This window comes from Protomyctophum parallelum, assembly GCF_964188405.1.
Source record: "Protomyctophum parallelum genome assembly, chromosome: 18".
In the NCBI taxonomy this organism is placed as follows: Eukaryota; Metazoa; Chordata; class Actinopteri; order Myctophiformes; family Myctophidae; genus Protomyctophum; species Protomyctophum parallelum.
Genome location: NC_139716.1, coordinates 36,300,430 through 36,315,429, shown reverse-complemented (window position 1 = coordinate 36,315,429; position 15,000 = coordinate 36,300,430). Strand labels below are relative to the sequence as shown.

Here is a 15,000-nt window from a genome sequence, read left to right as displayed (position 1 = left end):
TGTTGACCAACGTCGCAGAGAGACACGAGCGCAACGAGGAGAGGCAGGATGCAGGTTTCTACGCTTCCTGAGCGAAGCCACCATGTCCAATACTCCCGGATGACAGGGGGGAGGGGGGGGGGGGGGGGGGGGGGGGAAATTTGACTCAGAGTCTGGCTCAAGAGGAGGAAAGTAACTAAGTACTATACTTATCGGCTGTATATTCAATTGCTGGACATTTACTTTCCTTGAGTATTTCAATACGTATTTCAATATCATTGCACTTTTTTTTACTCCGCTACCAATGATTTGAAATTTTACTTTGCAGATTTGAGTCGTTACAAAACATTTTTGACAGATTTTTGAAAGACATTCTGCATAATGAGTACTTTTTACTTTGGGTTAATGTATACGCATTACCACTCACTGACTTCCCGTGCAACAGGGTGTTCATTTGACTCAGGTGTGGTTTCAGAAACCATCATGACAACGAGGCTGTGTTAAATGACGCATGACGTGCATTTATATTTGTGATTATTATAGGAGCAGTGGTGGAAAGTAACTACAGTCAGTACATTAAAATATTGAGATACTTTTTACTTCTACTCCATTACATCTCAAATCTAAATATTGTACTTTTACTCTTTAGTTACTTTGTAGATTTTGATTATTAACACATTTTGACACCAATACCTTTGCAATTATGTAAGTTAGTTCATTTTGAATTTGTACTTTGTTTGTACTAACAGAGTATTTATATATTGCAGTATTGATACTTTTACTTAAGTAAACAAACGCGAGTACTCTTTCCACCTCTGCTTGCGAGGACTGCAGGCGCCACACCATCCCTATGGTAACTGTTGTGACTCAGAGGAGTGTGCAAATGCAACCAAATTGCCATGTGAAACGTGTTTGGAGCTTGTACTGTACATAGCAGACATGGTCCTATAGCCCAGCGGTTCTGAACCGGTGGGCCGAAACACACACACACACACACACACACACACACAAGTCAGAGTCTGGTAAGAGGGGTGGTCTCGTCAAGGTCAAGGGAGGTGGTCTGAGGAGGAAGACGACGACGACGACGACGGGGGGGGGGACAGGTGAGGAAGAACAAGGAGTTGGGGGTCTGTGCCTTTTTGGACTGTCCACAGTCAGTGTAAATTTAACTGGCCGAGAGAGGGTACAAATATGGAATCTGGATCCATCCAATCACACTCGTGGTTCTTGCAGCCTATTGGTTTGGTGTAGCCAACGTGGAAGAACAGGAACCATTTTAATGACAGACCACAGCCTAGCCCAGCGTCGCCTAGCAACAGAGACGACGACTTACCCCCCCCCCCCCCGAAACAAATAGTTTGGGGCCCGACCATAATAATGATCTAAATCAGGTTCCCAAACTGATCTAAATGATCAAAGTTCCATTTGGACCCTCTCGGAAAGTTAGCCTTAACACTGGTGTTTTTTAGAGCGGGTCCCAGTGTGTGTGTGTGTGTGTGTGTGTGTGTGTCTGTCTGTGTACTCACCTTGAGGTCACGGTGGACCACGCCCATCTGGTGGCAATGGAGCACGGCCTCGAGGATCTGCTGAATGCAATGACTGCATGCAAACAGCAGGGGGCGGTGGTTAGTGAGTGACGAGCTACCACACACTGTCTGCTTGCAGTGTTGAGACTAGGAGAGCTTGACAGGGCGGACAGACACTTTTGTGTTTTTGTTTCGCAACCCTCAGCCCACCCCCCCCCCCCCCACACACACACACACACACACACACACACACACACACACACACACGCACACACACTTTAATCATTTGTGACTCTTTTTGCTACAGAGACAGTCATGGCGGCAAGACTAACTGTTCAGGAGAGGAGAAAAACTGATTCTTATTTTTATTTTTAATCCAAAATGAGTTAATAGCACAGGCAGACTCTTCACATACTAGAGCATGTCTGAAATAAATGTCAGCGCTGAAATCGACATGTAAATATGAAATAAATGCTGTAATGTTAACGTCCACAGAAGTGAACCTTTCAGGCCTGTTTTCTCAACTCGCTGTTTTCTGCAAGACATCACTCTATAGGCCATATCTCCTAAACTGGTGGGTCAAACTGAACAACCAATATGTCCATTTGAAGCTATGATTCTCTGCTTTCATATGACATGATAAAACGAAAATAAAAATAAAATCCAATGACTTAGCCTCGGTTAGAAGCTGTCACATTTATTTATGTCCACATAAGAGATACAAAACAAGGACACAAATATTTACAAGGTGCTGTACAGAATGCAATCAGCACATCTTGAACAGTAACAGCGTCTTCGCTAAATTTGGCGGCTACCGAGATTGCACAGAATTGCGCCAAGACGTTTTTCTGCTTGTTGGAAGCAGAGCGGCTGGTATGTAATTACTTTGGTCATAACGGTTTCTTCTAAGCTAGAATCAAGGTACAGGCCACTTCCATCCTATTCCATTAACGATGGTAATGACACACACACACACACACACACACACACACACACACACACACACACACACACACACACACACACACACACACACACACTTCAGCAGATGATGGTAATGACGGGTGAGTTTTCTGTGCCGCCACCGTCCAAAATAAACCATCACACACACAAACCCCCACCTGACTATAGCCTCCGTCTTATCTCTCCGAGTCTCAAAACAGAAGTGGTGTTAGCGGCTGGCCGCTGAGCGTGACCCTGTGACCCCAGGGAGCGTGTGGAGAGACGCTATAGAGGACGTGGAGGTGCAGTTGCTCTCTACGCCACTGGTTCCCAAACAGTGGGTGGCGAGTAAATATCCCCCTTTCCTTGACTTCCATTCATTTATTTTATTTATTTATTTCAGTAGTTCAAATAGATTGCGTTGTGAGCTTGTAGATCTGCTATTGTAACTATAGTTTGGGTTCCCGGCAAAAACATTTCTCTCTCGCTTCTTGAGCTAAGAAGTTTGGGAACCGCTGCACTAGACGCCCTCCCCCACCCTCCTTGTCCTATAGCCTCCTCCTCCTCCTCCTCCTCTCTCTCCCCCTGGGGTCCGGAGCTCTGCGACGGCCATCTTTCAGCGCGTGGATTTGGGGAGAAGATGCTACATGCTGCTGGGCGGGCGGGCGGGTGTCCTGCCTGGCGTGCAGGGGGAAGAGAGGCTTCCCCCGTCCTGGCACCACGCCACAACCATCTCTACCTCTACCCAACCGGCCAACCGGACACATCGCCCCAGTCACGTGCCAACTTTGAAGGTAGTGCAAGTGATGTTTTTGGGGGGTTAAAACATATATTTTTTGTAAATCTCTATAATGTGATACAGTAGTAATCATTGGTATAGAGCTTGTTCAGTAACAGGGGTCTCCCCGTCGCTCAAGCTCTTAAACAGAAAATATATCTCTTTTTCTTTTAGGTGGTTTGCCAATTTCATCCAATCAGGAGAGAGTCAGAGCATACCCATTTATCATCTTAAATTTTTATAGCTTTCCCAGTTTCAAATTAGTTTGCTCATCTCTTTGTGGTATCATTTCCACTTTCACATGTTTATCTTTTATCCTTTAATACTTTTATACTGTATGAGTTCTCTCTCCTGATTGTGTCAAAATGGTATCCCAACCTAAAACATTATATTCTTTTTTACTAAGCTCTGGATAGACAGGATGAGTGACGCATGTTACTGAACACACACCACAACAGCAATGATTACTATCAGACAAATCCATGGAGTGGTGCCCCGCTACAGGCCAGGTGTAGGCAATCAATGCAGAGTGTGTCAAGCTGCGCTTAATGGTACACCTCAGATATGGCTGCGCCACAGGGCACCCCTCCATGGATTTGTCGATATAGAGCTTACTCATTTTAACCAAGGGAAATCACGTACTGCACATTTTAACAATGGGCGAATGTACGCTTCAGGAGGGCGGGCTGCGGGTTAGGACCGGTTGGGGGAGTCGCTGGTTGTGTGTGTGTGTGTGTGTGAGTTGTTGATCAGTGATTGGTTAATTGGTTGATTGGTCAGGCGGTGGAGGGAGCAGGACAGCGTGCTGCAGGCCTGTGCTTTAATCGGGTATTGGGTTTTTGTTTGATTTTGGCATCGTTCTTTACTAACCTTCAGGTCCCTGTGAACTATGCCATTTACGTGACAATGATTTACACTTTCTAGAATCTGTTGTATGCAGTGACTGTGGAGGAGCAGAGAAGAAAACACACCAAGGAGAGGAAGAGGAACAGATGAACATAAACAGATATATTTATATTTACATATACATACAAACACTAGGGATGCAACGGTTCACTTAGCTCATGGTTTGATATGAAAAAATAATTAATACATGTAAAGGTTAGGTTATAACTGTGGCTATAACTCGCCAAAAATATGACGATCTAGAAGCTTGCAACATGTCGCAATGCTTGTATAGCGGCTATTTTTGGCGAGCTATTGGATATACTTGAAGAGAGGGGATTTCTACGGTGACGACACACAGGACATGACGCAGTGCCAATTCGGCAGCAACAAAGTGCATATTGCGCCATCAATGGTGATATAATATGATGGTCATATTAAACAGAGAACCGTTGCATCCGTAATATACACAGCAACCAGACCAAACACAGGCAACAATAAAGAGAGAACCCTGCCCAGATGACAGAGGAAAGAGCTTCGCGCGCGCACACACACACACACACACACACACACACACACACACACACACACACACACACACACACACACACACACACACACACACACACACACACACACACACACACACACACACACACACACACACACACACACACACACACACACACACACACCTTTAATTCGGGGGGGGGGGGGGGTTCCTCAAATAGCACCAACTCTAAACCCAAAAGCAGAATCCACATTCATTTAATCTTATCGTATTCATGTTATTGTATCGGAATGACTTGTTTTCAATGTGGGGTCCTTGATGGGGTTCCATGGGGTCCCCAGATAATTGACTGATAGTTGTGTACACTCCCATAAGGCAGTGGTTCTCAAAGTGGGGTCCGGGGACCACAAGGGGTCCTTCAGTGGGCTCCAGGGGGTCCCCAGCTAAATGGTTGTCAACGCTGACAATGTACAAATGGACCCTTACGGATCCATTTGGTTCCATTTGTACACTGTCAGAGTTATGAGGGCACGTGGCATAATGCATGGTAAACTGGGGGTCCATGAAATGAAAAGGTTTGCAAATCACTGCCATAAGGGTCTGTAACTCAGTGTGTACAAATGGAACCAACTGGACCAGTAAGGGTCCATTTGGTTCCATTTGTACACTCTTAGCTTTGAATTGTCCGCGGCATCAAACTGGTGTCGTTGAAACAAAAGATAGAAAACAAAGTAATCAAAATTATCTACAGTACCAGACAGTCTAGTTGAGACTGGTGACACAATTCTCTAGTTCAGGGGTTTTCAACTGATTATGAACCTGGGGACCACCACCCTGCCTGAGAATCAACCTGGGGACCACCACCCTGCCTGAGAATCAACCTGGGGACCACCACCCTGCCTGAGAATCAACCTGGGGACCACCACCCTGCCTGAGAATCAACCTGGGGACCACCACCCTGCCTGAGAATCAACCTGGGGACCACCACCCTGCCTGAGAATCAACCTGGGGACCACCACCCTGACTGAGAATCAACCTGGGGAGCAACACCCTGACTGAGAATCAACCTGGGGACCACCACCCTGACTGAGAATGAACCTGGGGAGCACCACCCTGCCTGAGAATCAACCTGGGGACCACCACCCTGCCTGAGAATCAACCTGGGGACCACCACCCTGCCTGAGAATCAACCTGGGGAGCACCACCCTGCCTGAGAATCAACCTGGGGACCACCACCCTGCCTGAGAATCAACCTGGGGACCACCACCCTGCCTGAGAATCAACCTGGGGAGCACCACCCTGCCTGAGAATCAACCTGGGGACCATTGTTGTGTTGGGAGGGGGGATATGGTTGTGGTGTGGGGGAAATAAATTAACCTTCCATATTAAACTCATGTTGCTGTTCATTGTAACATATTCTATGAGTAAGCAGACATACTTACGATTGATTATGGGCACATTTCCTTATGATGGTGACTCAACCAGGCAATCCGGTATGGTTTCCCTTGAGAATCTAACTCACTTTTCTGTGGAAGTTCTTGACATCCGACTTCCCAGTAACTGACAACATCGACGCGTCATCATTTGTCACCAGATCATTTACTGCATTGTTTCTCAACTTGTGGTCAATACAATAAAATATTCAAAAATTCAAATATGAAATCTTCACTTTCCTACATTACTAAATGCATGGTCAGGAACCACATGCAACACCTTCATGGACCACCAGTGGTCCACGGACCACCTGTTGAAAACTAGATGTATGAAAGTCAAGACTCGTCATCAGTGGACCAACATCTTAAACCAAGTCGTCATGTGCTAATTCAGACACACACACACACACACACACACACACACACACACACACACACACGTGGGGAGAGACTATACACGGCATGTACTGTAAGCACTCCGTTACAGCTAGTAATAGAACTATACGTGAATGTATACACTGATGATGAATGAAAAATGTATGCACAAACTATAGCTGACTTCCATTCTGGGGCGGGGGAGGGAGAGAGAGAGAGAGAGAGAGAGAGAGAGAGAGAGAGAAGAGAGAGAGAGAGAGAGAGAGAGAGAGAGAGAGAGAGAGAGAGAGAGAGAAAGAGAAAGAGAGAGAATATCCAAACATACTACTGCATGTGTGAGAGTGAGTGAGTCATCCTATAGTGTTCCCGTCAGCTCTAATGTGCGTTAAGTATGCGCTGTAAGTGACAATTTGTACATAATATGTTACAACTCAAGTGTACAAGTTTTCTTTTGTTAAAGTAAGAGTTAAAAAGCTCTATATTCTGACAGTAGTCGTCGCGACTTTAATGTCTGTTCAGTAATGGAGGGTCTCCCTGTCTCTGTAGGTCTTTAAGCACATTTCCAGGTTGGGATATACCGCATCGCATCCAAGGATAGTGAAATTGGAAGTGATGGCTCAAATAAATTAGCAGGCGAAACTGGAACTGGTACAATACAATTTGAAACCCACCTGGAATTGTAGTTTCTGTTTATGAAAGAGCTGGAGAGACCCCCTATTGTTGCACAATTGTTGTACACACACACACACACACACACACACACACACACACACACACACATTACATACTGACCTGGCGTCAGCTTCACTGTAGTACTCTCTAGCAACGATGTCCTCGAACAGTTCCCCACCCGTCACTCTGAAAGACAGACAGACAGACAGACAGACAGACAGACAGACAGACAGACAGACAGACAGACAGACAGACAGTATAAACCGGTGGTTCTCAAACATTTTTTGTCTCAGGTCACCCCTGAAAATAACTTTTCCATTCTCGTCGGGATTGAGACTTGAACGCCGCCAGGATTACCAGCCTTATAGGTGCCCGGACCGCTAGGCCGGCCCGGGCCAGATCTTTTGCGTGACACTGTAGTATGATCAAGTAGGCCCGTTAATGTACGGAAAAAATTAAGGTTCGAAAATGGAGATCAGGGGTTTCTGCCCGACAGTGACTATTTGAATATGGGTTGAAAGTGGGTTGAAAGTAGTCGTTTAACCCATTTTGGGGGCGGGCACCCCTTTTGGTGTTAGCATTATGTTATGCTTCAGCTATTGAAAAATAGCAGATCTACAAGCTCTTAGCGCGCCACCGAGTGGCGCGCTAAGAACTTGTAGGTCTGCTATTTTTGAAAAATCAAAGAACGACTGACATAGAAACATAGCTTTTTCAGAAAACTGTCAGGATGTAGAAGACATTTTTAGAATCTGATCTCAGGTCAGAATGGGTTAAGAACGGACCCATAAAGCTGTATATTTTGTTGTGTGCATGTGTAAAAAAAAAAAAAAAAGGGGGGAGAAAAATAAACGGGATAGAAAGCACGAGGACACAGTGTGCTTTCTAATCAATGTGTCTCATTCATTGCTACACAATTTACACTCCATGAAGAGTGAAGCCACTTCCACCCAGTTGTGTGCAAAACAAATTTATTCAGCGCATGCCTGCGTGATGAAATCACCACGGCGCTGTGATACATTTCACCAAGATAGCATCGCTACTCCCTCTCTCTCCAAACACTGGCTGATTCACAGGGATGGGGGTTTTCCAGGTTTTCCCTCACAAGTACTATTTCAAGGGGGGATTCGGGGGGGGGGGGGGGGGGGGGGGGCACGGGGACAGCAGGCATAATGAGAAGATAATCACTCACAGAGCAGCTACGTATATGTTTGGACTGTGGGCCATAGCGTAAGAGAAGAGCATGCCAACTGGTTTGCTCATTTCCAGTGATTTTCTTTTTCAAAGGAACTCCGCAACTCTAAGAGTGTATGGATGGAACGATTTCTACACAGAATGTACAGTATAGTATACAGGAGGAGTTTGGTCTCAAACGCAAGTTACTGTTACTGCCAGGGTTCAATTTATAAAACAAATAAACATTCCCTTAACCACTTAAGCCCTACCGCATATACATACAGTATATGGCCTCTGTCGGGTGGAAACCTCATATGTCCAAAACTGATTCAAATTCAAAAGTAGCAGATCTACAAGCTCTAAACACGTATGCTACTTCTGATGCTTTTGTGCGACGCTGCAGTTAGCAGGGCGTCAATTTTAAAAAGGTTTCTGCCCGACAACGAGGATATCCAAGCCTGGTTATTATGGGGGTCTGACCTTTTGACGAGTTTTCATATCGCAGCGCGACGACCTTCCCGGCGGCCACATGCTGGCTGACTCAATCTGATGATTGAATAGAGCTCAGCAATCTTATTAGGCCATTTTCCAATGATGATGTGTGTGTGTGTGGGCCGGGGCCCCTATAGTACTGTAGGTAGACCTGAGGCCGACTCTACAGTACAAAGTGCCTTCTAACGCCACGCTACAACAAAGTGCCTTCTAACACACTACACAATGATAGTAGTAGTATAGTGATGTCAAACAAGCGTATGAAGCCAACTATGACAATTATACAACATGTGGTGGGGGGGGGGTCCCCTGCTTCATCTCTCTATCAGCTAAGGGGTCAAAAAACTTGGAAGACCCCTGCTGTCAAGTCCTATGTTCAAAATGTTACTTAACCCATTCTGACCGGGCACCCATTTTGGTGTTGGCATCATGTTATGCTTTAGCTATTGAAAAATAGCAAATCTACAAGCTCATAGCGCGCCACCGAGTGGCGCGCTACGAGCTTGTAGGTCTACTATTTTAGAAAAATCGAAGAACGACTGACATTTTTTAGAATCTGATCTCAGGTCAGAATGGGTCAATCAGACCAGTGTGTGTCCAGTGGAAACCTCGTATGAATCTGATCTCAGGTCAGAATGGGTACAATAGTTTTGGCATCGAGGTATAAAGTACCAAATAAAAGCACTCAGCCGGCGAGAGAGTATATCACAACTCCTTCAGAAGGTTCAGCATGCAACATAAACTGGAAGCAATCTGCCTTCCAGCTGTCAAGGGAGAGAACGCTGCCAAATGCACATGGAGTGAGTACTTAACATCATGTGGTGGAAAAGAATACTCTGTTAGATGTAAAAGTGAGGCATTAAAAAAGTACGGAAACATTGTCACACATAAAGTACCAACATACTCATTATGCAGAATGTCCTGCTTCAAGTTTCAAATGTATAACTTTTTTTTTTTTAATCCTTTGAAAATAGCAGATCTATAAGCTCACAATGTCTCGCATCACGACACATTGTGAGCTTGTAGATTGGCTATTTTCAAAGGATTTCAATTTTTTTTAATATACTGTTACAGTTGAAGTGGTTACAGGTATGTTTTGTAATAATAATAAAAATCTACAAAGCAACTAATAACTAATGTTTTCAAATAATAATGGAGTAAAAGTACACTATTTTGATCTGAGATCTAGTGGAGTAGAAATAAAAGTATTGGAAATTGGAAATACTCAAATAAAGCCAATGTCAATATATGGCCAAAGTACCTCAAAATTGACTTTTGAGTAAATTTTGAGGTACTTTGGCCATATATTGACATTGTCTTTATTTGTACTAGACTCAACTAGAGTACTTAAGTAAATCTACTTGCCTTCCACCACTGCTTAACATAAACAGGGACGTAGCTGACCATTTGGTTGCCCTACTCGTAGGGTATTTGTGCTGACCCCCTCCCGACGAGAGCGCTGCTATTCCTCATGCAGATCGGCTATTTTCGCTGTTTGTGAAGATTCACACACGGCCGCTTGTTATTACGCAGCGGAGCCATGGAGACAATTGTTATTTTGAGGTTCGGCTTCCCACTTTTTGGCCCCCTTGGCATGTTGCCCTACGTGCAATGCGTATTGCGGGTATAGGTAGCGACGGCACTGAACATAAGGATATTATGTTAAGGAGATATTGACTGCTACATTAACACAGTTTGACACAGTGTCAAATGGTTACCGAGCAATAGAAACAAAACATAGTTTTAGTGGACGAAATCACTGCTGTGAGGAAGATTGCCCTGGACATGACGCTATATATGTTGCAGGGACTTACCCCCCAAAACAATCATTGATGCCGAGTGCCAATTAGGGAGGCATCGGGTCCCATTTTTAGAGTCTTTGGTATGACTCGGCCAGGGAATCGAACCCTGACTTCCCAATCACAGGGCGGACACTCTAACCGCAAGGCCACTGAGCTGGTCGTACACTTGTAGATCTGCTATTTTTGGGTATAGACCCTTGGAAGACTCTGGCCAACAAAGTATAGGGTTTTGAGCGTTTAAGAATGAGTGAAACAAGACACTGAGTGTAGGGAGACACACAGAAGAGTGTGAGAATGTAGGGGCTTCTGCTTTGTGTCACAGTTCCTTTCCCTGCTGGATAGGATCCCACAATGATCTCATATTTACCATGTTCTATATTTAGCCCAGCTGGATGGGAACTTGGGCGTGGGCCCGCCATGCAGTGAGCTCATATCTACCATGAAGCTTACGCACTTGAGCGGGATGCCGGCCTAGTGTGGAGCAGATGCAGTGCAAACAGTATATACGCTGGCATAGATCACTGGTTCCCAAACTGGGGGTGCCCAAATTATTAAGTACCAAAAGTAAAAGTACTCATTATACAGAAGATCCCATTTAAAGTTTTAAAATCTAGAAAAGACTTTTGAAAGTAGCCGAAGCTCACAATGTGTCGCATCACGATGCATTGCGAGCTGTAGATCAAGTATTTTCAAATTTGCCGAAATGGATATGGATAGGTTTTCAAAAAAAAATCTAAATCTACCAAGTAACTATAACTAAAGTTTTCATATAATTGAAATATTGTCCTCTGAGATGAGATATAGCAGAGTAGAAGTACTGAAGATTGGAAATACTAGTGTGGTCAAGTACAGTACTTAAGTAAATGCACTTAGTTACTTTCCACCACTGGTGAATACACAGTTGAAGAGAAGAGGATGATGATTGACGATAGTAGCCTGATCTTTCAGGTCTGCATACCAATTTTATCCAATCAGAAGAGAGAACGGCGCACCATTCATCACCACCTTCATTATCATCAAGTGTTCCAGTTCCAATCCACCGCTACGTGCTCGTTTTCTGCTCATTGTTTTGTTCTCCATGACTGGAGCACTGGCTGCATGGAGGGTGTCCGTGTGTGTGTAGGTGGAGGGTGTCCGTGTGTGTCCGTGTGTGTCCACATGTGTGTAGGTGGAGTGTGTCCGTGTGTGTGTAGGTGGAGGGTGTCCGTGTCCGTGTGTCCGCGTGTGTGTAGGTGGAGGGTGTCCGTGTGTGTCCGTGTGTGTCCACATGTGTGTAGGTGGAGTGTGTCCGTGTGTGTGTAGGTGGAGGGTGTCTGTGTCCGTGTGTCCGCGTGTGTGTAGGTGGAGGGTGTCCGTGTGTGTGTGTGTGTGTGTGTGTGTGTGTGTGTGTGTGTGTGTAGGTGTAGGTGGAGGGTGTCCGTGTGTGTGTGTGTGTGTGTGTGTGTGTGTGTGTGTGTGTGTGTGTGTGTGTGTGTGTAGGTGAGTGCAGTCTGTATCACTTGAACTTCCATTGCCTTTTAGGTGTCCTCTGGGGCTGCCTGGCAACAACAACAACAACGAAAACACATTGAGGAGAGTAAATGAAGTCTACAGGTCACAGTGGAGGGACAGTGGCTCCAACTCCCCATTGTAACAGGTCAAAGTGAGATGTATTTCAATAGTATGACATCATCTAACTACATTAACAAAACCTTGGCTTTCATATTGAAGCATAAAACATTTGCAAAGCAACGCCAGCAGAGAGCAAAATTGGTCCCGAACAAGCACATTAGAACGGTGCGTGGTGCTCGAATTCTCAGGGCGTGGCCTTGCTAAATAATCCTATTTGAACTGGGGACTCCATCTCCGCCCTGACAAGCACTTGAAATTAAATTAAACATTTAGTTAAGACTCGGTTCCACAGATACAAATTGTGAAAATAGCTGCCCCAATCGACATACTGTACTCACAACAGCATGCAGATTGACAATTCTTAGGTAATACTTGGTAATAAATGTCAATATATGGACAAATAAAGTATGTATCCATTCGGGGTTCCCAACCCTTCTTCACTGATGAAAACTAAATGAAGACTAAATAAAAACTATAAAACTGATGACTGAAACTATGACTAGAATAGATGTACTGACATTTTTGTCAACAAATAAAAACTACACTAAAATGTTAGGGAGGCACTAGTGGAGAAGAGATCCAGTAGAAGTTACAGCTCTGAAAATAGCCAATCTACAAGCTCACAACGTGTCGCAGTGCGACAGAGTGTAAAATCAGCCATTAGTCGACACAATAAACTATAGATTTAGTCGACTAAAACCAGGACAGGGCTAATATGGTCCCTGATCAGTGTTCTGGACCGGTTGCAGGCCAGTGATTGCGTTTACAATGACATAGACCCAATAATATGACACTCATATTCAGCATGACAGCTCTATCAGAATAACCTATTGGAAGAGAATTTTCCGATCCCGTCTGATCTGAAGGGTGGTTTAACCCAGGGGGTTCTCAAACAAACAAAACAAAAAAATCTAATAATTTCAATAAATAAATGCATAAGTAATAGTGAAAACCAGATCCACAAACTGAGCTTGTAAGTTGTGAATTAATAATTCACCCACTGCCAGCTTATTGGTTTTCGTATTCCCTTACCTTTTAAGTAGTCACAGAATATTTATATCCATTAGCACACCTACACCCTCCAGACATGGTGGGCCTGCCCTCTAGCCACCATGTTCAGTTGCATAATGAACTGATTACTTTCTTAGCTTGGAGGTGAAATTAATTAAAGTTGATCTAGTCAATCGTGTCGTAATTGCTCTCATGTATCGTCTACCACAGTCGTTCTCAATTTTTTTTCATGTCAATGACCCCCAAATTAAGCTACGGGTATCTGTCACTAGTAAGAAATCCAATCTAGGGTCAACAATTAACTAAACTAATTGTAAACCCAATATTATTAACAACAGTCGCATAGCCTACCTGACAAAATTGCCAGGGTGATTTGTTTATTTTTGGAACCCAGATCTTATGACACTATTCCACTATGGAATATTCCTTCTGGGAAAATTATCTGTGACTGAGAGTGACCCAGGGGTAGAGTGAGTGACCCAGGGGTAGAGTGAGTGACCCAGGGGTAGAGTGAGTGACCCAGGGGTAGAGTGAGTGACCCAGGGGTAGGGTGAGTGACCCAGGGGTAGAGTGAGTGACCCAGGGGTAGAGTGAGTGACCCAGGGGTAGAGTGAGTGACCCAGGGGTAGTGAGTGACCCAGGGGTAGAGTGAGTGGCCCAGGGGTAGAGTGAGTGACCCAGGGGTAGAGTGAGTGACCCAGGGGTAGAGTGAGTGACCCAGGGGTAGAGTGAGTGACCCAGGGGTAGTGAGTGGCCCAGGGGTAGAGTGAGTGACCCAGGGGTAGAGTGAGTGACCCAGGGGTAGGGTGAGTGACCCAGGGGTAGGGTGAGTGACCATGGGGTAGAGTGAGTGACCCAGGGGTAGGGTGAGTGGAGGTACCTTTGGTATTAAGCCTTTACTGGATATGCGGCTATGGATTTCTACACAGAGTGGACAATTCTTTAAAGGTATATTCAGTGATTTCACTCAAAAGACCTTAGGTTTCGTTTTTGGCTGTGGGACCCAGCCTTTCGTCCAATCAGGATAGAGAGTCAAAAACGAAACCTAAGGTTTTTTGACCCCCAGGGGTTAACTGGGGACAGGGAGGAACTCCTTATATGGCCAGCACACTCTATAGTAGGGAGGATTATCACAACAAAACAAAAAAATAAGTGATATTTGAATTAAGTGAAATCACTGAATATACCTTTAAACATAAAATGTCTGCTTTCAAGCAGCAATGTTTTGGAAAAAAGCAATCATTTTTTAATGGTGGCTTCGGGTAGGCCATGGGGAGAGGGGACATTTGCATTTCTTTCACCAAAGCTGCATTCATGGTCTGGAGTGGGCACTTTCTTTTACAGGCCCCATTTGATGTCTGTGTGTGTTCAGCCTGTTCTGATCTGGTCTAAGTCTGGGGGTAATTGTCTCTGTCGGGTGGAAAACACATTATGTGCAACAACGGTTCCTCTCACTATTCAAATTAAAAAACAGCCAGTGGTGGAAAAAGGTACTCAATTGTTTTACTTAAGTAAAAGTGCCAATACTGCAATTCAGAACTACTTCGTTTAACAAGTGAAAGTACGGAATTGAAAATGTACTTGAGTAAAAGTACAAAAGTATCGGCATCAAAATGTACTTAAAGTGCTAAAAGTAAAATTATTCATAGTGCAGAATGTACTAAAAGTAAAAGTATTCATAGTGCAGAATGTCTCATTTCACAAGTTCAAAATGTGTACAAAATCTATTGAAAATGGCAGATCTACTAAAATCTTAATCAAAAGTAACTAGTAACTAACGTTTTCAAATAATTGTAGTGAACTTGTG

At 44.4% G+C, this 15,000-nt stretch overlaps 2 protein-coding genes across 6 annotated transcripts in view; one reads left to right on the top strand and one right to left on the bottom strand.

Annotated features, from left to right (window-relative positions):
- The window catches only part of arsj (arylsulfatase family, member J), a 168,847-nt gene extending 160,994 nt beyond the window's left edge, over window positions 1–7,853 (top strand). Inside the window, exon 6 of the mRNA XM_083789636.1 lies at window positions 7,731–7,853. The gene's annotated coding sequence lies outside the window, so the exon portion shown is untranslated. The remainder of the gene's footprint in view (window positions 1–7,730) is intronic.
- Window positions 1–15,000, bottom strand: part of camk2d1 (calcium/calmodulin-dependent protein kinase (CaM kinase) II delta 1) — a 100,193-nt gene that overhangs the window by 30,292 nt on the left and 54,901 nt on the right. For all 5 annotated transcript variants that reach the window (XM_083789637.1, XM_083789640.1, XM_083789639.1 and 2 more), the window contains exons 5-6: window positions 7,222–7,287; window positions 4,096–4,168 (exon numbers count right to left, since the gene is read on the bottom strand). In XM_083789637.1, coding sequence (XP_083645763.1) covers window positions 4,096–4,168; window positions 7,222–7,287 — 139 coding nt within the window. The remainder of the gene's footprint in view (window positions 1–4,095; window positions 4,169–7,221; window positions 7,288–15,000) is intronic.